Source organism: Dipodomys ordii, unplaced genomic scaffold (genome assembly GCF_000151885.1).
Source record: "Dipodomys ordii isolate 6190 unplaced genomic scaffold, Dord_2.0 Scaffold123, whole genome shotgun sequence".
In the NCBI taxonomy this organism is placed as follows: Eukaryota; Metazoa; Chordata; class Mammalia; order Rodentia; family Heteromyidae; genus Dipodomys; species Dipodomys ordii.
In genome coordinates, this window is record NW_012267339.1 from 5,569,925 (window position 1) to 5,594,554 (window position 24,630).

The window sequence follows — 24,630 nt, forward strand, 5'->3', positions numbered from 1 at the left end:
GCCTGTAATTCCCCTTTTTGGTTGGGTCTTTGCCTGGTTTGGGGATGAGTGTGATATTGGCTTCGTAGAATGAGTTTGGGATAGCTCCCTCCTTCTCTGTTAGGTATCTCATCTTAAGCACTTACATGTCTGTATTAGGAACTGGCGGTGAACAGCAACACTGTGGACTGAACGTTACCCTACCAGGGCATGCTGTAATAGACTAGTCAGTATTTCTCATGAGAATACCACAGTCTATCCTTTAGCTAGATGTGCTTATGAAAAATAATTGATTTTCAAAATCAGTTACATCTTATCCTTTTTCTCTCAGTGCTCCATACTAAGGGGAAAAATATACACTCCACAAACATTTATGTGCAACCTGCACTTATCCATCCCAGCAACTTCTATGTCTACAATCAAATGTCTGATGATAAATGTCCCCCATCTCCCCTGATGGAATGCAAGGGAAGCTGGCACTGTGTCTGTCTCCTGAGTCCTCAGGCCTATCAGGTACCTGGAAAATATCAGCACTTGGGTAGTGAATGGATCAATTAGTACCAGCTCTCTGTGTGGCACTGCCACAGAACCCATGGGCTGGGCAATGGCTTTCTAAGAAGCCTTCCAGCTGAAAGGGTGGGGAGAGAAGAGATGCAGAAAGAAGAGTAGAGAAAGTTCTGGTTAAAGAACTTATAAGACCAAATGAGGATTGAATGCTGAGAATCTCAAAAACAGCAAAACATTGCTACTTTCTGCTTCTGGAAATCCCACCAGTGTTTCAGGCACTGACAACCTTAAAAATAGAAAGCTGTCAAGATTTATGGATGTTTTGAAGAAAATAACTCCAAGAAACAAGCATGCATTTATGTACCAATATATTTTTAAAGAGTGCCTGTCATTAAGTCTGTACTAGTTTAACAACTGGTTTTGGCAGTATTTCTTGTGGAATAAAACAGGCAATTTTCTCCACATCCACCCAGCTGGTGCTGAATAAAGGCATACCTTGCACATGTCTGCATAAACAAAAAAAAACTTGGCTTAGTCAGGTCTCTAAATGTTCCTTTAACACCAACAGTCCTGATTTTTAGATTGGAATTCTCTTTTTTCAGTTTAAGAGTCCTACTTATTGAAATTCTAGTTGACTATTAACCCCTATAGGTTAATTTTTATTTTTATCAAATAACTTTTCAAACAGTGCTTTTTAAATTAAGTACACATAGCATACATGTAAGCAATATTAAAAATGCTTATAAAAGATATCCCCTTGCTACTTGACTCAAATAGCCCCTTTTCTAAAACTACTTTCAGCCTATTAGACCTTTCTGGAATGTAATCACCCCACACACACCAAAGTACCCCCTTTCCCCTGATTTCATCTGAACTGACAACTCTCTTGACCCCCGTTCAACCCTCTCCCCCAACCACTAGTGTCTGACCTGCTGGACTTTTCCTGTGACACCATCTTGGAAATTCCCCTAGCACAGCACCTATACTGGCTTTTAATTTTTTGGATGACTCTTTCTCTCTCTCTCTCTCTCTCTTTTTTGTTTAACCCCTCTCTTGCTACAACACATTTTCCTGCTTACTTCTTAGGAAAGATGCTTTGAAGCACTTTTTATTTTAGTGACCTACATGCTTGGAAGTGCCTGTTTTCTATCTTCCTGCTTGATGGAATTTTTGGCTGGAATAATTTTCTATCAGATATAGAAGCCATGGGCCTGGTTAGGACCGTCTAGATTCAGAATGAATGTTGAGAATTGAGACACACATGGACTCTTCATCCTGGGTGGACCTCTGCTTCTCCTATGGGAGGTTCAGAGTTGTCTCCTCACCCCAGTATTAGGAAGTTGCACAGTAACACCCTGTAGGAAGAGCCCTGTGGGAGAAACCTAAAGCCCTGCAGGAGCTTTGACAGGGTGCAGGAAATATGAATGCATGGAAAATGAATGATGGGAAACCTGCTGGTTGTATGATTGTGTAGGCTAAATGTGTCTGACCTCTTGCAGTAATCCTGTCAAAAGACAGGGATGAATGCTTATGGTATCCTGGATATGTTACCAAAACTATTTATCTCATTCTGTTATCTACCTCTTGGAATATATATATATATATATATATATATATATATATATATATATATATTTTGGGGGGGGGATGGGGGGGAGGCAGTGTCCTGTCATGGGCCTGAACTCTGGGCCTGGGCACTCTTCAGCTCAAGGCTAGCACTCTACCACTTGAGCCACAGCGCCACTTCTGGCTTTTTTTTTTCTGCTATGTGGTGCTGAGGAATTGAACCCAGGGCTGCAAGCATGCAAGGTAAATGCTCTACCACTGAGCCACCTTCCCAGCCCCCGGAACATATATTTTTGATCTGTTTCTTTAAGCTAGCCCTGAGACAATCAGACCTTATAAAAGTGGAGGATGGAGAAGACATCTTTGGTTTTACGATGTCTGTCAATGTGCAAAAGATTATGAAATAACACTGCATGGGTATACTTTTCATCCATCCCCAGTATCTGCTGGATGGAACTAGCAATACCCCAGTACAGTGCTTTGTTTTCTTGTTTTTCATTCACATTTCGTGGAGATTTCAATATGGAAATTCATGTTATTTCTTTTTTTTCTTTTTCTTTTTTTTTGGGGGGTCCAGTCGTGGGGTCTGAAGTCTGGGCCTGGGTACTGTCCCTCAGCTCTTCAGCTCAAGGCTAGCGCTCTACCACTTGAGCCACAGCACCACCTCCGGCTTTTTTTTCCTGCTTATGTGGTGCTGAGGAATCGAACCCAGGGCCTCATGCATGCAAGGCAAGTGCTCTACCACTGAGCCACCTTCCCAGCCCAATTCATGTTATTTCTGCCTGAGAATTTTTTCTATGTGTGGTGGCACTGGGGCTTGAATTCAGACCTTTGGGTGCTGTTCCTGAGCTTTTTGCTCAAGGCTAGTACTCTACCACTTTGAACCACAGCTTTACTTCTGGTTTTCTGGTGGTTAATTAGAGGCTCATGGATTTTCCTGCCCAGGCTGGCTTCGAACCACAGTCCTCAGATCTCAGCCTCCTGAGTAGATAGAATTACAATAATAAGCAACTGGCACCCAGCTCACATTCAGTTTTTTATTGACTGAGACGAAGATCTTGAAAACTTTTTGTCTGGTCTAGCATTGAATCCTGATCTCAGCCTCTCAAGTAGCTAGGATTATAAACATAAATCACCACACCCGACTATAGTTTCTTATCATACCTGGTTATGTCAACACTACTTATTAAGCACTTAGCATATATTAAGTGTTGTACATGTAAGCATACAATCTATACAATAACCTTGTAGGGTAAAATATATTACCATTATTTGACAGATTGGGAAAGTGAAGCTTTCTTTGAATAATTTCTCCAAAGTTGCACAGCTAGTGGAAAGTGAAGCTATGACTTGAACTTACAAAGTCTGTTAGCACAGCTGCTACTCTTAATCATTATATAGGGACATAGTCTCACAAATGTGCTTGGGGAATATTAGGTTATTTTAACTTTATATTACTGCTAACACAGAATTGCACTTCTTTTAATTATACCTTCTAGGTACTCAAGATATGGTTTGTGTGGCAGAGTTCCTATTTAGCAAGTATAAGGACCCAAGTTGACTCCCTTCATGTTGCCAAAATAAATCAATAAAAGTTATATCTTTGAACATTGCTTATAATAGCCAAATAATGGAATCAACCAAGGTGCCTTACAACATATAAAGAAGTATATATGGGGGCTGGGAAGGTGGCTCAGTGGTAGAGTGCTTACCTTGCATGTCTGAGGCCCGGGATTCAATTCCTCAGCACCACATAAGCAAAAAGAAAAAAGCCAGAAGTGGCGCTGTGGCTCAAGTGGTTGAGCGCTAGCCTTGAGCTGAAGAGCTGAGGAACAGCGCCCAGGCCCAGAGTTCAGGCCCCACGACCCGACCCCCCCCAAAAAAGAAGTATATATGTGTATATAATATAATATGCAATATTATATAATATATATAAATGAAATCATGCCATTTGCAGGAAAATGGATGCAAATAGAGGACATCCTACTAAGCTAGAAAAACCAAGATTAAAAAAAATACATACATACTCATGAACATATACATAAATAAATATACATATCCATATACATAATAACTTAGATGATTAAACAGAACATGAACCAAGTTAAGAGATTAGACAGTAAGACAGGGGGAGGGGAGAATGGAAAGAGAAAGTGTGTGTATAACTGTGTAAGACACCATAAGTACATATGAGCGCACCACAGAGAAACTCAACAAAAGCTGATGTTGGCCACCTACTTGCTCAATTTATGATGTATCTTCAGAATGATGTTGTAAGGACACTAAAAACTATGGCCTTGACAGTAGGTGTGGGATGGGGGTACAATTCTGAGTTTAGAACAGCCAAAGGGTACCAAGCATGAGAAGAGAGCAAAGGTTTTAAAGGATGAGAACAAACTACACACATCCCCTGACTTCTCCTTATGATTTTACACACACACACACACACACACACACACACACACACACACACTAGGTCCCTAGCCTTTCTTTATGATCTACATGCAGCCCTCACCTTTTTTTCTTCCTGAGTTACAGAGACATAGCTCAGTTCAACCACCAGAATCAGAAACCTTGGCCATTGCCGATAACCATGTCATGATATAGGCCACAGGCATGTCATCATTCCCTTCTAGAACAATATTTGCACATGAATAATCCTGTAAGATGTCCTCATTTCAGTGAGTCTTTAATTTACACGTGTGAAAAATTCACACAAGGAGGAAGCTAAACATTTTCCTAAAAGGTTCCTTTCAAACCCTTTTATCTTCTACCAGGAAGTCCTCAAAACCTGACCTCATTTATTTCCTCATCCTGATCTCTACCAATCTGTGCTGCTATTCATGCAGTAAGGACCAGACCTGATTTTTATATATAATTGAATGGAGATGCATTGAGTGCCTTGTAAATGCCAAGGACTGGGTTAAATAAGGGAAATAAGGAAAGAAAGAAAAGTCACAGCATTTCCATTCCTCACAGTCTTCTGAGGGAAGATCAACACACAGTGGAGTTGAGTCATAGGCTTAAAAGTAGAATCAGAACTGAAGCCTATGAAAGTGTTAAAGGATGCACAGGAGGGAATGTGTCCAGATTGTGTTTTGAAGTGTGAACAGGGCTTCCAGGGAGCTAGAGTTGTCTCCCACTGTGAGCAGCCATGGAACACTGCCTCCTGTTCAGTCTTCTTTCAGATTAAATTGTTGTTATGATGTCCTATTTTTGTGTCTCCTTCTTGATCTCATGTGACTTTTAAAATTTATCTTTATTTCCCCAATGCTTTAAGACATACCACATAGTGTGATAACTAAATCAATAGTATGCACTAAAGGAATAATTACAGAATTACAATTGAGTGACTAATCCCTGATCATATGAAAAAATCAAAAATTCATATGAGGAAGGGTTTTGAGGTAGTTAAAGAATCATTCCAGGTATGACAAAAAAAAGTAGATTAAAAAATTCATATGGAAACAAGATGAGGATTCTGGCTACTTGGGAGGCTGAAATTGTTGGAATCACAATCTGAGGCATGCCTAAGCAGAAAAATGTTTACAAGATCCCTTCTCAATGAAGAAGCTAGACATGTGGTGTGTGCCTGTTATCCTAGCAACTAGGTAACCCTAACATAAGTAGGGCCCCATCAGGAAGCAAGACCTTATCTGAAAACATCCAGCAAAAATCAAGGCTGGAGGCAAGGCTTAATGATAATAGGATATCCTTAGCGAGCTCAAGGATCTGAGTTCAAACCTCAGTACTTCCAAGAAAGGAATGAAGAAAGAAAATAATGAAAGGAGGGAGGGAGGGGAGAAGCTGGACCTGTGAATGCTATGTCAGATTGGTGGGAGCTGGTGTCTGGGCCAAATTCTCTGTGTGAGCTCCTATTGTAGCTCCTTTTTCTGACTGGGTGACTAATGGAAAGATGTCAAAGACTAGTTTATTTCATGACCTGAAATGTTTTTCCACAGATTCTAAGTGTGGCATTAAGAAAGTGGGGAAGATTTCCAGAGACTATTTACAAAAGTACTTTCCCACCTTCTTTTTTTTCTGATCTGTAAACATGGCAGTGAGGTCCCGAATCAATTTGTCTTGAGTATTTTTAATTTGAGGGACATTTTAAGTTGCAGGTTTGGATTTGTAACATACCCTTGTTATCTCACTTGCTCTAAGGGAAAGAAAATCAACACATACTGGAAAGAAGACAAATGACCAATTAATCACTAATACTTGCTTTTGATTTGAAACTGACACAGCACATTTACTGAATCAAGAGTTATAAAGAGGCCAGGCATGATAGTGAATGTTTATAATCCCATCTACTTTGGAGGCAGAGATTAGGAAGATCAGAGTTTGAAACCAGCCTGAGCAAAAAAAGTAAAACCCCATCTCAAACAATAAACTGGACATGGCAATTATGCTTCTAATCTCAGCTAAGTGGATAACATAGGTAGGTGGACTGTAGTCTGAGATTAGCCCAGAGCAAAAATGTGAGCCCTTATCTGAAAATAACTAAAGCAAAGATGGATTAGGGGACTAGAAACATGACTGCTATTGTGAGGCCCTGAGTTCAAGTATAATATGTCTCCTCTCAAAAAAAAAAAAGAATAGAAAGAAAGCTAAGAGCATGGTGGTTTATACCAGTAATCTTGTGATCGGAGATTAACCTGGGCAAAAAGCATGAAACCCAATTAAAAAACAAACAAACAAACCAAAAAAATCCCCCCAAAAATTAAATGTAAAAGGAGTTGGAGTTTGTGATTCAGTGGTAGCAAGTGTGAGCCCCTGAATTCAAACTCTAGGACAAGAAAGAAAAAATAATAGAAAGGACTAACAGGAGTGTTCTCCCTTTCCACACTTGTATATTTCAATGAAGCTCTAGAAAAACCTTGATCTTTAAGATGACTCTCATGTTCACTATTTAATTGCACCATGATCCCAACTAACAAAACAAGAAGTTATACTCCAAATAGCTAAGGGAGTTTTGCCTCTAATAATAATAAATTTTCAGAGTTCAGTGACTCAAGAACCTTGAGATTGTTTGAATCCTGAATGTCTCCAAAGACCTGTCCCAAGTCTTGGTCTCCAGTCTGTAAAACTGTTGGGGGATGATGGAACTTTAGGAGGTGTAGCCTCAAGGAAGGAAGCTAGGTCACTGGAGATGTGCTCTTGAAGGAGATATTGGGCCTATTGTTCCTTCCTGTCTCTCTTGCTACCTCCCCCTACCACTAGGTGAACTATGCCCCTGTTCCACATGAGGTACTGTGCCACTCACTCCATGCATAAGCAACAGGAAAAGTGATGGTGGATTGAAACCTCTGTACTATGAGCCCAAACAAATCTTTCTTTCTTTTTTTTTCTTTAGTGCAGTACTGTTTTTTTTTATTTTTTTATTGTCAAAGTGATGTACAGAGGGGTTACAGTTACATAAGTAAGGTAATGAGTACATTTCTTGTCAACCTTGTTTCCTTTCCCTCAATTTTTTCCTACTTTCCCTCCCTGCAACAGGGCTCCCCAAGTTGTGCAGATCATTTCCAACATATTGTCTTGTGTATATCACTGTTGCATTGATTTCCCCCCCGTCCTTTGTTTCACCACTCTATTGTTCCCTGTCCCTTCTCTAATTCAATACTAGGGTACCAACAGAAGACATACCATAGATGGACGAACATACAAAAAAAATCACACAGTACTTTAAAAACAACAACCAAGAAAAAACTCTTATGTCATGTCTTGGAGTTCACTTTGCTTAGAATCATCTTATATGGCCATATATATATATAGCTGTTGAGATATTCTACTCATCTGCTAAGATTACCCTAGACATATACTAATTACTGCAAATAAAGGAAACCATGGAACCTATGTTTCTTTGGGTCTGGCTTACTTCACTTCATATGTTTTTTTCCAAGTCTTTCCATTTCCTTAAAAATGGAGTGGTATCAGTCTTTCTGATGGAAGCATAGAATTCCATTGTGTGTTTGTGTGTGTGTATGTGTGTGTGTGTATCACATTTTCTTGATCCACTCATCTACTGAGGGGTATCTGAGTTGGCTCCATATCTTAGCTATGGTAAATAATGCGAGGATGTCCGCTCTCTCCATTCCTCTTCAATTTAGTATTAGAATGCCCAACTAGAGCAATAAGGCAAGATGCTAACACAAAGGGGATCCAAATAGGGAAAGATGAAGCAAAACTCTCTCTTTGCAGACGACATGATCTTGTATTTAAAGAATCCCAATGGACTCCAATTCCAAGTTACTCTAGCTGATCTGAAACTTCAGCAAAGTATCAGGGTATAAAAGTAACCCTCAAAAACCAATGACTTGGCCAGGTGAGAGGCTCATGCCTGTAATCCCAGCTACTCAGGAGGCTGAGATCTGAGAGGACTGTGGTTCAAAGCCAGCCCGGGGAAGGAAAGTCCCCAATTAACCACCAGAAAACCAGGATTGGCACTGTGGCTCAAGTGGTAGAGCACTAGCCTTGAGCTGAAGAGCTTAGGGACAGTGGCCAGGTCCAGAGTTCAAGCCCCACAACCGACAAAAAAAAAAAGATCAGTGGCTTTTCTGTATGCTAATAATGAGAAGAGTGTGGCTAAAATCAGGAAAGCAACTCCCTTTGTAATAACCACCCCTCCAAAAAAAAAATACCTAACTTAATCAAGGAAGTGAAGGACGCTATGAAAACTTTAAATACCTGAAAAAGGAAATTAAAGCAGAACTAAGGAAGTGGAAAAACCTCCCATGTCCTGGATTGGGAGGATCAACATCATGAAAATGGCAATACTACCAAAGGCTATCTACAAATTCAGTGGAATACCCATCAATATCTCAACCTCATTCTTCAATGAAATAGAAGAAGCAATCCAAAAATTCATATGGAACAATAAAAGACCCCGAATAGCAAAAAACAATGCTTAGCAGAAAGAACAGTGCTGGAGGAATATCAATACCAAACATCAAACTCTTTCCTTCTTTTAAGTTGATCATCTGGGGTATTTAGTCACAATACCAAAAAGCATTATTGTAAAAAGGTTTTGATTGTCAGAAAATAAAAGAGAAAGGCAGACTTTAAATTGTTAAAGTCTGCTTTCCAATACTTGCTAAAAGCTCAGGATTGGGTGGGTCTTCAAATGCAACTTTGAAAGAGTTTGTTACCTTTAAGACAAAAAGTCCTGCCAATTCTTCATTTACTAGTGCATTTTCTTATGACCTCTGCTCTGCAAGCTGTTCCTATACTTCCTATCTGCACTTTTCAGTCTTTTTGTTGCAATTACAAGTACTGTCTGTATGTGTTGGAAAACATCCAATTACAAACAGAAGAGACTATATAAAAATGATTAAATCATCTGGCTACATATCTAGAGAAATGAGCTTTTAAAACAAGAACATGTTTGTTTTATTTCTGAAGAAAACAAAAGGGCTACCCCACACCCAATTACCATTCTCCTGTGGTGTGCTTTGCCTGGCTACCTCTGCTCACATCTGTCTATCTTGAAAGTCTATGAGAGCAGCTTGAGAGTGAGGACCCTGCTTATCATTTTACATTCCAACCACCTGATACACGTCATCATGTCACATCTTCTGAGGCACATCTTCATTAATCTTTTTTTTTTTTTGGTCAGTCATGGGGCTTGAACTCTGGGCCTAGGCACTGTGCCTCTGCTTTTTGCTCAAGGCTAGTGCTCTACTACTTAAGCCACAGTGCCACTTCCTTTTTTCTGGAGATAAGAGTCTCATGGCCTTCCCTGCCTAGGCTGGCTTTGAACCATGATCCTTAGATCTCAGGCTTCTGAGTAGCTAGGATTACAGGTGTGAGCCACCAGCACCCAGAGTATCTTCATTAATCTTTTTTATATATATATATTTTTTGGTCCAGTTGTGGGGCCTGAACTCTGGGCCTGGGCGCTGTCCCTCAGCTCTTCAGCTCAAGGCTAGTGCTCTACCACTTGAGCCACAGTGCCACTTCTGGCCTTTTTCTTTTTGCTTATGTGGTGCTGAGGAATCGAACCCAGGGCCTCATGCATGCAAGGCAAGCACTCTACCACTGAGCCACCTTCCTAGCCCCTCTTCATTAATCTTTAAAGCAATAAATTTCCCAACACACAGTAGATTCAATTCAGCTTTACATGGAAGGGAAAAAGAAGCATTGCATTTGGACACTGCATTCAAATGATTATTTAACTAATTTCAAGTCAGTTAAAAATTCTGAAGTTATGGCCAAGTGCTGGTGGCTCAGGCCTGTAATCCTAGCTACTCAGCAGGCTGAAGTCTAAGGATTCCAGTTCAAAGCCAGCCCAGGAAGAAAAATCCAAGAGACTTTTATCTCTAATGAACCAGCAAAAAGCCGGAAATGGAGGTGTGACTCACAAAGTAGAGTGCCAGCTTTGAGTGAAAAAAGGAGTGTGAGGTCTGGATTACCCTAACACCCACATAAAAACTCAGTAACAAAAAAATAAAAGATTTCAAAGCTACTCATAAACAAAGGGACTCTGGTCTATTGTCAATACACAAACATTATCACTGGTGATAAATCACTCTGACTCAAATCACTCTGCTTTTTTGAGGCCACTATAACCCAAGCTATTAATTGTTTCCTCATATTAAGCCCCTACCCACCCTCCTTTTTGGTGCCAGTCCTGGAGCTTGAACCCAAGGCCTATATGCTGTTTCTAAATTTTTATGCTTAAGGCTAGTGCTCTACCACTTGAAGCACAGCTCCAATTCTAGCTTTTTTTGGTAGTTATTAGAGATAAAAGTTACATTGACTTTCCTGGCTAACTTTGAACCATGATCCTCAGATCTTAGCCTTCTCTCTAGCTAGGATTACAGGCATTAGCCACCAGTGCCTAGTGATATTAAATCCTCCTTTAAAATTTGCCCAGTGGTTATTACCCTTTGTTGTCCTAAACTGCCTTTCCTCCCTGGTTTTTCATTTACGTGGCCCTGGGTGGATGCCCTCAGCTCTTCCTCTTCCCTTGGTTTTATCCACTTGGTTCTCACCTTATCTCTCAGAGGATGGTAGTTTTATAAATACCTGAGCCCAACAAACCTGTTAGAAATTACCAGTGAGATCGTCTTGAAATAGTACCTGAAGTACCTGATAAGCCTTTGACAGGTAGGGTTTGTTGTACAGAGAAAGAGACTCAAATCTAATCTTTTTGCATATGTCAGTGTACCCTTCAGAACTGAACACAGGAAAAACAGGCCTTGGAAACTCACATCCAAGAACTTACAACAACAAAGAAAACATTTAATCCTCCATGTTGTGAGAGCTAGTTGACCCCTCCCACTCAGAAGTCTGAATTCTATGCTTTGTCTCCAAGACGAGCTTAGTTTTTGCTCTTTTCCCACAATTTCACAAACCATCAACTAACATGTTGCTTCTCACTACAAGCTACCCAAAGACAGCATGAATTCAAGCTCCTCTGTGTCTTTAGCAAGATTATATTTATTAACCAAGGCTACCCATTATTATTGTTTCTAGGCCAACAGCATGAAAGGAGTGTTTTTAAAAACAACAGCAAAAACCCCTTTATATGATTTTCCCCCACAGAAAGCAGTAGTTATAAAGTTTCAGTTAATTCAGGTACCATTCTTAATCACTGTAGGCTTGCATCTCTCATTCTTAATTGCTGTAGGTGTGTATCTCTTTCCTCCACTGTATTCTATTAATTTCTTGTTATAATTCTGCTTCTTTTACTTTCCATTCCCTAATTAAACCTAGAAGATAACAAACTTCATTCTGTTCACTAAAACAAAAATTTACTAAGCACTGGTGGCTTACACCTATAACTTTAGCTACTGAGGAAGCTCAGATCATGGTTCAAGTCTATGAGAGGGTTTTTTTTTGTTTGTTCGTTTGTTTGTTTTGGTCATGGGGCTTAACATAGGGCCTGGGCACTGTCCCTGAGCTCTTTTTTTTTTTTTTTTTGCTGAGGTTAGCACTCTACAACTTTGAGTCAGAACATCACTTCTAGTTTTCTGGTGATTAATCGGGGATAAGAGTCTCATGGAGGGGCTGGGAAGGTGGCTCAGTGGTAGAGCGCTTGCCTTGCATGCCTGAGGCCCTGGGTTCGATTCCTCAGCACCACATAAGCAAAAAAAAAGCCGGAAGTGGCGCTGTGGCTCAAGTGGTAGAGCGCTAGCCAGTGCCCAGGCCCAGAGTTCAGACCCCACGACTGGACACCCTCCCCAAAGAAAGTCTCATGGACTTTCCTGCCTGACTAGGCTTTGAATCAAAAATCCTCAGATCTCAGCCTCCGGAGTAGCTAGGATTACAGGCATGTGCCCTCAGCACCTAGCTCTTTGACATTCTATGAGCATAAAACTAGAATTGGGGGTGTGTCTCAAATGGTCTAGTACCAGCTTTGAGTGAAAAAGTAATGGGACAGTACCCAGGCCCTTAGTTCAAGCCCCAGACCAGCATAAAAATAAATAAAAACAAAAATTCATAACTTTCATTTTCTAAATCTATATGAGGTAAAAATAAAGTGGTAATGTAGTTTAAAAAGTTAAATAGTGGTGTGTGCCACTATTTAACAGAAGCAGGAGAATCTTGAGTTCTAGGCCATTCTGAACAAAGCAAGATTCTATCTCAAAAGCAGAATAAAAATAAAAAGACTAGGGGGTGTAGTTTGAGTGACAGAGCAATCACAAGGTTCTTGGGTCAACCCCAGGAAAACACATACATATGTATACACACACACACACCACACACACGTACACACACAAATATATACATGTGTATATATATATATATGTACTCACCATGGGTTTTGATATCTGTGGGTTAACTTATCAAGGGCACCAAGACTTAGTTCTCCATGCTGTAGAAAGAAAAAAAAAAAAGTACCATCACACCTATGCAAACAAGCACCAATAGGCTAAAGGTCTATTTTCCTAATCAAGAAGAAATTAGGTTGAGAAGTAAAATAAGAAATGCTAAATTCAGTTGCAAGGAAACCAAGAGAAATGACGTGTTTTGTTTCCTGAACTGTAAGACTAAGCCCATAAGATGGCCTGATGGGTTCCACTTTCCTTGGGGCAAGGTAGGACAAGTTGAGAGCAGTCTCATCCATCCTGCCTTAGCTACTTCCTGTCCTATGACTATGAATAGGCAGCATTCTGAATTACTCTTTACTATTTGCACAAATAGTCTATCTTTCTCTACTTTCTAGCTTTTTCTTTTTCTTTTTTTTTTTCTAGCTTTTACTACTTTATCTTCTCACAGGTAGAAAATGCAATGGCAATATCGTAGGAAAGAGCTGGATGGACACACCTATAAAAAGTGCAGATCAGAAAACTCCCTTCAGAAAGCATAGAATATTGGCAGCTTAGCAGAAATTTCCATATTCAAACTATTCCCCACATACTCCATGTGCCCTGGAATGACTTATTTTCAGTGAATGAATGATCACTACATATCATTCCTTCCCCAGACCCTGAAAAGTGGGGAAACAAGGAAACTCACATTGGTGAGGGTTTGATTCTGTCATTATTTCTAGGTTTTTCCATACTAGAGTTGGGAAAACAAGATATGAATTATCAAAAAGTATTTCACCTAAGTTTGCAATTAATTTTTTACTTACATTGAATCGGCACCAACTTCATAGCATCTCAGAAAGCAGTGATCTAGTACTAGTGACCTAGTACCATTTTTATATTTTCCTAATATTTATTTATTTGATTATTTATTTATTCACTGTGCCATTACTGGAGCTTGAACTCAGGGCTTTATACTCTTGCTTAGCTTTTTCACTCAGAACTGTTGCATTATCACTTTGGGCCTTTTGCTTGTTCACTGGAGATAAGAGTTTTATGAATTTTCCTGCCTTCTTCAGACATTAGCCTCCTGAGTAACTAGGCATGAGCCACTGGTGGGTGCCCAGATTCATTTTTAAGACCTTCCCTTTTTTCCTTCCTTTCCCCCCAAACTCTGGCTTAAAAAAATAACTTTGCTTATTGCTGCTACAGAGAATCTATGGATTGTTTTACTATGTATTTCACCTGCACAAACCAAAAAACCAGCAACCTTGACTTCTTCAATGTCCACATATGAAATGAGTGAACAAAGGAAAGGAGTAAGATGCCTCCTCATTCTGTAGCAAATGCAAAAGTAGTAAGTAGTATGCATATTTTTTAAAGTTCATGGAATTGCTTCATTATTAAACTGATTCCTGACATATCTATCACATCATTGCCTGAAAATTGATTTTATCCATTAAGCTGTCCCTGAGCTTTTGCTGAAGGCTAGTGCAAATATATGTGTGTATGAAGATATAGAGGTATGGATAAGTGATAAAACACATGCCTAGCATGAAGCCCTGAGTTCAAGTCCTGAGTTCAAGTCCTAATACTGGCAAAAATAAAATAAATGAAAGAAGGGTTCAAGATGTGGCTCAAGTGGCAGAGAGCCTGCATAGTAAGCACAAGGTTCTAAGTTCAATCCCCAGAACCATCAAAAACTAAATAAAAAATAATTTAATATCTTCATAAAAAACATCTATTCGATTGCATTTTATAGAAATCAATGAAAACCTTTTACATTTATTTTGACTACTTGTTACTGGCAAAAATAATTACAGCTTCAACTTGGATATTTATTACAAAACCATATATAAACAACTCTACACTTTAATAAAAGGGGACCACCCACTAATTACATTCAGACACAATTTCTGAATGAGACAAATCTGTTAAGTTGAAGTTCAATTAATTGCAGACATTTGGGACTCATCTAGTTAAAAACTGAAACCATCAACAACTTTCCCTTTTATTCTCCAACCACCTCTGGCAGAGCTCTAACGTACTTAGATAATCTTGCTGCTGGAATGGATCCCGGAGGAATCCTCTTCTTTATGATACTCTAAATACTTTTGCTAGGCTTTCCTTACTAGAAAGGACTATTTTCGATCCCATAACTATGAGGTCTTTCTCCTGAGCAGTGTGAATATAGCAGCAATGTATTCGGAGAATGTGGGTACACTAGAATTTCCTTGTCTGGTGGCCTCCTTGAAAATATAGAGCTCTCAGTACTAAACATTTGAGTGGAAAAGTCCCCTAAGCTACTTTTTCTCATGCTAATGTATTTTTTCTCTACTTTCCTCAATTTGCAAAATATTACTGTTAACCCCTTAGAGCTTTCTTCCCACAGCCAGTGGGAAGCACTAGCATTGCAGAGGCTAGGCTACCAGATTGCATTCCACTGCCTATTGTAGACCTGGGCCATTGCGGGGAGATCAAGCATAAAGACCTTTCTATGAATGGAGCATTTGAAGTATTCATTTTATATTCAGAGCATGGGTAGAAACAAAACAATTCTTTCTGAGAAATGCCAATGTTTAAATCTTCATCCTGTGATGCATTTTTTTCCTTGTGAAAAAATCCAAACACCCTTCACTTTATGCCATGTTATAGACTGAATGGTATCGTGCTCCACTTTTGACTTCAATATTTTTAACTTAGTTGAACTCATTCATTCGCTTTCAGCAAAGCGATGAAACATTGGCTTTGTGTTTGTTAACAACAGTTCCAGCATCTCTGCTTTCTGTGAAGTGTTCAAATAACCACCAACATATTCTATTATGTTTCTAGGGTGCTTAAAGAAAATGACTGAAATATTCACAGGAGAGGATTCCCAGTGGTGTTATTACCCTGAACAACTAATTTAAAGTTTAACAAAAATGAGGACGCTGAAAAATGTTTTGTCAAAGGAGGGGTAAGGTGGTGGGGGAGCAGATGAATACAGTCATGATATTCAATGTACATATGTGAAAATGGAGCCACATAATTTGAGGGGATGGGTGGGGTTGAAAGGGAGAATAGAAGGGTGACACTGATCACAATGCATTGTACTCATAAATTGATATGTTGAAACCCCTTTATATGATTAAAGATAATGATAAAAAGAAAACAAGTATAATGACAAATAACCTAAGATGATTATTGTTAAAGAAATCAGAAGAGAAACCTATCAATTAAAAAAAATCCAAGTTCACTTAGATGTAAGATCAAAGGATCAAAGGTATAAAAATCCATGAGATTCTTATCTCTAACTACCAAAAGAAAAATAAATCTGGAAGTGGAACTGTAACTTAAGTGCCAGTCTTGAACAAAAAAAGCCAAATGAGAATGCAAAGCCCTGTGTTCATAGTACTGGCACACGCACACACACACACACACACACACACACACACACACACACACACACACACACACAATCTAGACAAGTAGAAAAATATATCATTAAGATATCAATACTGCTAGATCCCATTATTGAGCCTTGTTTTCCCCAATCCTATGCTAAGTGCTTTCCGCACACAGCTCATCTAATCTGTTCAGCAATGATCTCAGGGATTACTATGGTCTCTTTTAGGCAGAATTCTGGTAATGGCTGGTATTCTCAACTCCTGGTAAACACACTTTTTCCCAGGCTAGCTGCGACTCTGAAAGGCTTTGGTAGTTGCAATGAAGGACTCAAATTTTTGAGTTAACTTTAAGAAAGAGAGATTCTCAATCAGGTGAGCTCTTGAAAGACTCTAGACCCTTTCTAGCAAAGGACTATTGAGCAGGAGAGGAGTTTGATATAAAGGAGACCTCTATTGGTGGCTTTAAAGGTCAAGAGGTTATATGGTAAGAATTTAGGCTGACTCTAGGGGTTAAGGAATGATCCAGGCTAACAACCATCACTACAACCACAAGAAACTGAAATCTACCATAACCACATGAGTGTGGGGGAGACCACAAGCCTCAGATGACATCACTACCACAGGAATACCCTGATGTCAGCTTTAGAGAGCTGACAACCAACCCTGCCATCCTCAAGCTTCTGACCCACCTGTTTGTTCTCAGAACAAATAGGCTTGCTGTAAATTGATGAATGTAAGCCAGTGATCATGGCTCACTTCTGTAATTCTAGTTACTCAAAATGCTGGGACCTAGAGGATTATAGTTCAAAGGCATCTTGTGTAGAAAACACTATGAGAGTCTATTTATCCAATTTACCAGCAAAATACCAGACTAGAGGCATGGTTCAAGTGGTAGAACACCAGCGAGTTAAGTATGAGGGCTGAGTTCAAGTTAGGGTACCAGTACACACACACATACATACACACACAATTTATTTTTGCTCATGTAAAAATTAATATCTTGGCAAAAAATGCATGAGAAACTCCATTTCAATCCTTCATCATTTCTGGATTGTCATCTTCCCTGTATAAGTCAATTGGAGGTAGTAAGAGGTAGACTGAATGGCTGCTGTTTTGTGTCAGCAGAGAGTCAAATTAAACCAATCTCAGACATATGTTGCTCAAATCATATTTGGAGTGTAGCTTGAGATCATCCAGCATAACTGCAGACAAAAGCCATTCTGATTTGCTGTACTTCTGGTTCTTTATTAAGAAAATTTTGGCCTGTGCCCTAGAGTTTCTCCTGTTCCTTTCTGTAATGTTTTCAGGGTATCTGCTTTTACTTTGAGGTCTTTAATCCATCTGGAGTTGATTCTGGTGCAGGGTGATATATAAGTATCTAACTTTAGTTTCCTACAGGTGTTTAACCAATTTTGCCAGCACCATTTACTGAAGAGGCTGTCTTTCTTCCATTCTATTTTTTTGGCTCCCTTATCAAATATTAAGTGGGTATAGATCTGTGGGATCATTTCTGGGTGTTCAGTTCTATTTCATTGGTTCTCAAGTTTGTTCTTGTGCCAGTACCAAGCTGTTTTGATTATTATGGCTTTGTAGTAGAGTTTGGTATTGTTATTGATATTCCTCCAGCACTGTTCTTTCTACTAAGGATTGTTTTTGCTATTCAGGGTCTTTTATTGTTCCATATGAAAATGGGGTTGGCATGGCAAAGGGCATAGCTAGTAAGAGCAATCGGAAGCTCACAGATTGGGAGAAGATCTTCACTAGCTACACAACAGACAAGGGCCTCATATCTAAAATATACTCAGAACTCAAAAAATTAAATATTCTAAAAACAAACCCTCAAAGAAACAACCACGCCATTAGTAAGTGGGCTAAAAGATATAAAAGAAAGACCTCTCTGAAGAAGAAATAAGAATAGCCAATAGACACATGAAGAAATGCTCAACTTCTCTGACCATAAAAGAAATGCAAATCTGGGCTGGAAAGGTGGCTTAAGTAGAGCTTTGCTACATGAGGCCCTGGGTTTGATTCCTCAGCACCACATAAGCAGGGGAAAAAAAAGCCGGAAGTGGCGCTGTGGCTCAAGTGGTAGAGTGCTAGCCTCAAGCTGAAGAGCTGAGGGACAGCGCCCAGGCCCAGAGTTCAGGCCCCACAACTGGACCTCCCCCCCAAAAAAAATGCAAATCAAAACAACATTGAAGCCGGGTGGTGGCTCACGCATGTAATCCTAGCTACTCAGGAGGCTGAGATCTGAGGATTGCAGTTCAAAGCCAGCCCAGGCAGGAAAGCCTGTTAGACTCTTATCTCTAATAAACCACTAGAAAACTAGAAGTGGTTCTATGACTCAAGTGGTAGAATGCTTGCCTTGAGCTTTAGAGCTCAGGGACAGTGCCCAGGCTCAGAGTTCAAGCCCTATGACCAACAACAACCAAAAAACCCCGACAAACAAACAACATTGAGATTCTACCCCACTTTACCCCAGTTAGAATGGCTATAATCAAGAAATCTAATAACAACAGATTCTGGAGGGGATATGACCAAAAGGGAACCCTACTGCATTGCTGGTGGGAGTGTGAACTTGTTCAACAACTCTGGAAAGAAGTATGGAGTTTCCTCAAAAGACCACATACATATAGAGCTCCCCTATGACCCAGCAATCTCACTTCTGGGCATTTACCCAAATGATCACAAACAAGGTCATATAAAGGTACCAGCACAATGATGTTTATCACAGCATTATTCACCATAGCTAAGATATGGAACCAACCCAGATGCCCCTCAGTAGGTGAATGGATCAAGAAAAAAAATATATATATATATATAATAGAATTATTTGCTTCCATTAGGAAGAATGACACTGCCCCATTTGTTAGGAAATGGAAAGACTTGGAAAAAATTATATTAAGTGAAGTAAGCCAGGCCCAAAGAAACATAGGACCCATGGTTTCCGTCTTTTGCAATAATTAGTATACGTCTAGGATAATTTTATCACATGAGCAGAAAAGCTCAAAAGCTATGTACATATGACCATATAAGATGATGCTAAGAGAAATGAACTCCAACATATGGATACAAGAGGCCTTTCTTTGTTGTTGTTTTTAATGTAATATGTGATTTTTTTGTTTCATTTGTGTGTTCTTCCCCTATGGTATATCCCATTGTCACTGTACTTGATTTTGCTGAATCTTGTATATACATTTGTCTAATTTGGGGAGGGGAAGGGGAATAACAAAATGCTGAAACGTGGCACAAGATGACCCATTGCAGGAAGGGAAGGGAAGGGATAATGGGAGAACAACAAGGGAGGGGTAACAATGCTTGACAAGAAATTTATTCATTGAAATGGGGCTATAGCTCAAGTAGTATAGCACTAGCCTTGAGCTGAAGAGCACAGGGACAGTGCCCAGGCCCACAGTTCAAGCCCCACAACCAACAACAACAACAACAAAAGAAATGTATTCATTGCCTTACTCATGTAACTGTAACCCCTCGGTACAGAATCTTTACAGTAAAATTAAAATTATTTTTAAAAAGCCACTGTGAAACTGTCAACAACAAAAATGAAGAAACTTTCCCATGAATTCTTCCCCAGCAGAAGGTCACCAGGGTCTCCTGGAGCCTGTTTTTCTTGCTGTTTCTTATGTGCCCAACTACAGCACAAGGACCACACAGGCCCCCAGTGTTTAATGAACTCTTTCTCATTAAGGTTCTTTGGTTTCCAAAACTCAATACTGAGAAAAGAATAAGTTTCGTCACTTTTATGTTTTCTATGCATTTTTGTCAATCTAGTTGAGGTACTCTGAGAGTATTGTATATGAATAATAATGATAATTATCTTTGTAAATTTATCATACCTTAAGCATTTTCCCTTAGAGAGATAAGATCAATGCTAGATTTAGACAACAGATGTCCTGGTATTTTATCCACCTGTGCTTCTGTTACAAAATCAAGCAAAAAAATTCAGAATTCATTGAGAATACACATTAAAAAGCCAGGTTCTCAGGAGTGGAGCTATAGCTCAAGTGGTAGAGCTCTAGCCTTGAATGTAAAAAGATCAGGGACAGTGCTAGGCCCTGAGTTCAAGCCCAAAGACCAGCTCACATACTATAAAAAATCTGGGTTATGGAGTCATACTATATTTAAAAGAATGTATTCTATTAATGAACTTTCCTTAACTTTCTGTGTCTTCTATCAGTATAAAATAATATTTGTTGAAAATCTAAGGTATATAGTTAATTACTAACTTTAAGAAGCTTGCCTATGTAGATATGACCATATAAGATGATGTTAAGTGAAATGACCATATAAGATGATGTTAAGTGAAATGAACCCCAAAATAGGGACACAACTGGTTTTTTCTTTCTTGCTATTATTTTTAATGTATTTAAAATGTACTATGTGATTTTTTTTGTTTCTTTGTATGTTCTTCCCCCATGGTATAACCTCTGTTTTCACTGTATTTGATGTCAGTGCCCTGTATCTTGTATATATATTTTTCTAATTTGGGGAGGGGAAGGGAAATAGCAAAATGCTGAAATAAGGATACCCATTGTAATAATAAGATGTACAAGTCACTTTGTTGAAAATGAACTTTACAACTTGGGAGGGAAGAGATAGTAGAGGAAATACAAAGGAGGAAGTTAACAATGCTTGATAAGAAATGTACTCATTACCTTACTCATGTAACTGTAATTAACAATGCTTGATAAGAAATGTACTCATTACCTTACTCATGTAACTGTAGCCCCTCTGTACACTATTTTTACAATAAAAACATAAAAAAGAAGCTTGACTATTCTATAAAAGGCACTGGCCTTGAAAGAAAAACCTGGTATTTAGAGCCTAATACTTATGTGGTTGGTATTCTACCACTTGAGCCACATCTCCAGCTCATTTTTTGGCTGGTTATTTTGGAGATCAAGTCTCTCAGACTTTATTGAGGTGAGGTTAGCCTTGAATTATGATCCTCCAGATCTCAGCTGGCAGACAGCTAATGTTTACAGTTGATACACATTCAAGATATGTCAGACCCTACAAAAGTTAAAATTTGGGGTACTTTAAGTTTTCTTGGCAAAGGGATAAAATCACATGACATTGAACATTTTTCTTTCTTTTTTTCCCCTCCTCCACCCTCTACATCCTAATGAACAATGTAAAAAGTAGCATGTATGTGTTTTCCTGGTCATCAATGAAGTCATCTCAAACAGGGAGAGAAAGCACAGAGCTTAGTTGAGAGGTGAGGTCATTCAGGGTTGGATGGCCACCAGAATCTACCAAATATGTTGTGCTTTTCATTTATTTTTTTAACCATCAACCATATTTTAAATTTATTTTAACTGATACATTAAAACTTAGAGTTAAGCTGGGCACCCATGGCTCATACCTATAATCTCGGAAAGCTAAAATCTGAGAATCATTGTTCAAAGCCAACCCAGGCAGGCAAATCTAAGAGACTTTTATCTCCAAATTACCTGCAAAAAGGCAGAAGATGGAGGTATGGCCCAAGTGGTAAAGCACTGACTGTGAACAAAAATGTTGACCAAGAGTGATCGTTCCCCCCCCCAACAAGAATATAGAACTTGCACATAATTTTTGTTTCTAGTTGTATTGGGGTTTGAATTCAAGACTTCATATTCAGTAGGTAGGTATTTTACATCTAGAGCCATGTCACTTCTCTTTATTTATTTGAGAGAGGGTCATGCTTTTGGACCTCGATCCTTCTGCCCATGCCTCCTACATGGGGTCCCAGGCACATACTACCACACTCAGCTTATTTGTTAAAATGGATCATGATATTTTTTTTTATTTTAGTAGCCACAGGTAAGGTTTATTTATATGTCAAAGTCAGACTTTATTTTTTGGTCATGGGGCCTGAACTCTGGGCCTGGGCGCTGTCCCTCAGCTCTTCAGCTCAAGTCTAGCGCTCTACAACTTGAGCCACAGTGCCACTTCTTGCTTTTTCTGCTTATGTGATGCTCAGGTATTGAACCCAGGGCCTCATGCATGCAAGGCAAGCACTCTACTACTGAGCCACCTTCTCAGCCAAAAGTCAGACTTGTTAAAAGTTTTTTAAAATTTTATTGAAAAGGTGATGAGCAAGGTGTTACAGTTACTAAGTAAGGCAACAAATACACCTGTTTTTAATCATTTTTACCCATCCCTCATTATCTCCACTTACTTCTGAACCTTAATCATCCTGACTTTTGCCTCAGGAGTATTGCTTTTGAAATGTACAGTTCAGAATTCTTACCCATGGTCACTAACACACTAGAATATCTTGTTCCTATCTGAGTGTAACTTGTGGTCCTCTGATCTTCTTCCTGTATCCTGCCTTCCTCCATATCTCCCAGCTGCTGGTACCTGCCATTCTGCTCTCAGCTTTTGTGAAATGGCGTCTTACTTACTCATTCTGCCTATGAGGGGATGAAACCAAACTGGTCCCTCTGTGCCTGGCTTATTCAATATGCTCTGTTCTTCAAGGAACTGCCTAGAACCCTGTGCATGGAGGTGATCCACCATGACACAGGCCTCCTTTTTCTCACAGTTTGACAAAGAAAGGAGGCATCAGACTGAACATTTATTTTCTGGAAATTCACATGCAAGGAAGATTTTATAAGAAAATGATTTCCTTCGGTTTATTCTGAAGATGGTCAGCCTATGCACCCCCTTACTAAGGGCTTTTTAGGACATCACAACTATTTATTACTTTATCTAGCACTTAAGAGTGAAAAGTGCTAATATAATTGTTTTTATGTTAAACCACAAACTGTTAAGATGCAAATAGCTGTTAGAAGTAAAACGTGAGAACCAGACACACTGCCATCTGGAAAAAAAATCAGTCTGCAAAGGCATGGCTAATTTTAGAAAAGCTATTTCTACTTTGCTTTTATAACTTAGTTTAAAGGGAGAAGCTTTATTATCTCGATCTCTGTGTGTGTATGTGTGTGGGTATGCATGTTCACTAATTCTGTGGCTTGAACTGAGGACCTGAGTGCTGTCCCTTCGCTTTTTTGCACAAGGCTGATGCTCTATTACTTGAGAAACACTTCCATTTTTTTTTTGCTAGTTAATTGGAGATAAGAGTGTCTATCCAGGCTTGTCTACAAACTTTAACCTTCAGATCTCAGCCTCCTAAGCAATTAGATTTACAGTGTGGCCCATCAGCACTCAGCTTTTCTTTTTTAAATATTCAATATAGGCTGTATAATTTGCAGCTCAATGGTAGAGCATGGAACTCAAATTTACCACTCTCTCTCTCCCTCTCTCCCTGTTTCCCTCCCTCTCCCTGTCTCTCTCTCTCTCTCTCTCTTTCTCTCTCTCTCTCTCTCTCTCTCTCTCTCACACACACACACACACAATCCAACAATAAAAAATCTGGAGATTATGGTAGTATTTTTAGTGAGGCTGAAGACTAAGAACTGTTTCATGGTGGCTTTAAATAAGCCCAAAGGTAAATGAGAATCTTGAGGAAGGGAGAAGGAACTCTCTTAAGAAATGCTGTGTATGTATTTTGGTATTGAACATACTCAGCACTGTCATACTGCCAATATTTTTTTCCAGATAAGTTCATAAAAGGTCAGGAAGGACACCCTGGATGGCAAGAGTTAGGTTGGGAGAGGGAAGGAAGGGTTAGCTTTTTTATATCCCAAAATATCAATGATTTGTTCCTGATATATTTCCAAAGTCTGTGATGTTTCTTAAATTAAAAAATAATGAAAATAAAATCTTTACCAAGTTATTCTCACACTGACTATATGGATGGTTTCCACAATTTATTTTATTTTATTTTATTTTTCTGGTGGTTTTTTTTTATTGTGATTAAGTGATTATATAATTTCCCAAATTTCACAGTATTGTGGGATAGTGATGCTCATTTAAAGTCACAAACTCATTCTAACTTTCCCGGAGCAAAGTGTCTATCACGGTCTATAACATATAACGGTGTACACATATATACCATACATGTGATCAGCAGCATGAGGTTCTTTAGTAGTGGTTTGACCAGATGAGTGGAAGTTCTTTGTTTCTTTTCTTTTCTTTTTTTTTTTTTGTACCACTTGAGCTACAGTGCCACTTCCGGTTTTCTGGTGGTTTATTGAAGATAGGAGTCTCACAGTCTCTCCTGCCCGGGCTGGCTTTGAACCGCGATCCTCAGATCTCAGCCTCCTGAGTAGCTAGGATTATAGGCATGAGCCACCAGTGCCCGGCTAGTTCTTTGTTTCTTAAGTCCTGTTAATTTTGTCATATCACCTAACATTTTGGATTTAACATCCACTTATCAGGGAGACCATGTACTGTTTATCTCTTTGCTCTTGGCTTACCTTGCTCAATATGATTTCTTCTAGCTCCATTATTTTGTCATTTCTAATGGCTGCATAATATTCCATTGTGTATAGATACCACAATTTTTGGATCCATTCATCTGTGGTGGGGCATCT

At 39.2% G+C, this 24,630-nt stretch overlaps 1 protein-coding gene across 1 annotated transcript in view; it reads right to left on the reverse strand.

Annotated features, from left to right (window-relative positions):
* LOC105995907 (chromosome unknown open reading frame, human C4orf45) overlaps nt 1-24,630 on the reverse strand; it is a 51,435-nt gene that overhangs the window by 17,365 nt on the left and 9,440 nt on the right. The window contains exon 3 of the mRNA XM_013029818.1: nt 12,813-12,871. Coding sequence (XP_012885272.1) covers nt 12,813-12,871 — 59 coding nt within the window. The remainder of the gene's footprint in view (nt 1-12,812; nt 12,872-24,630) is intronic.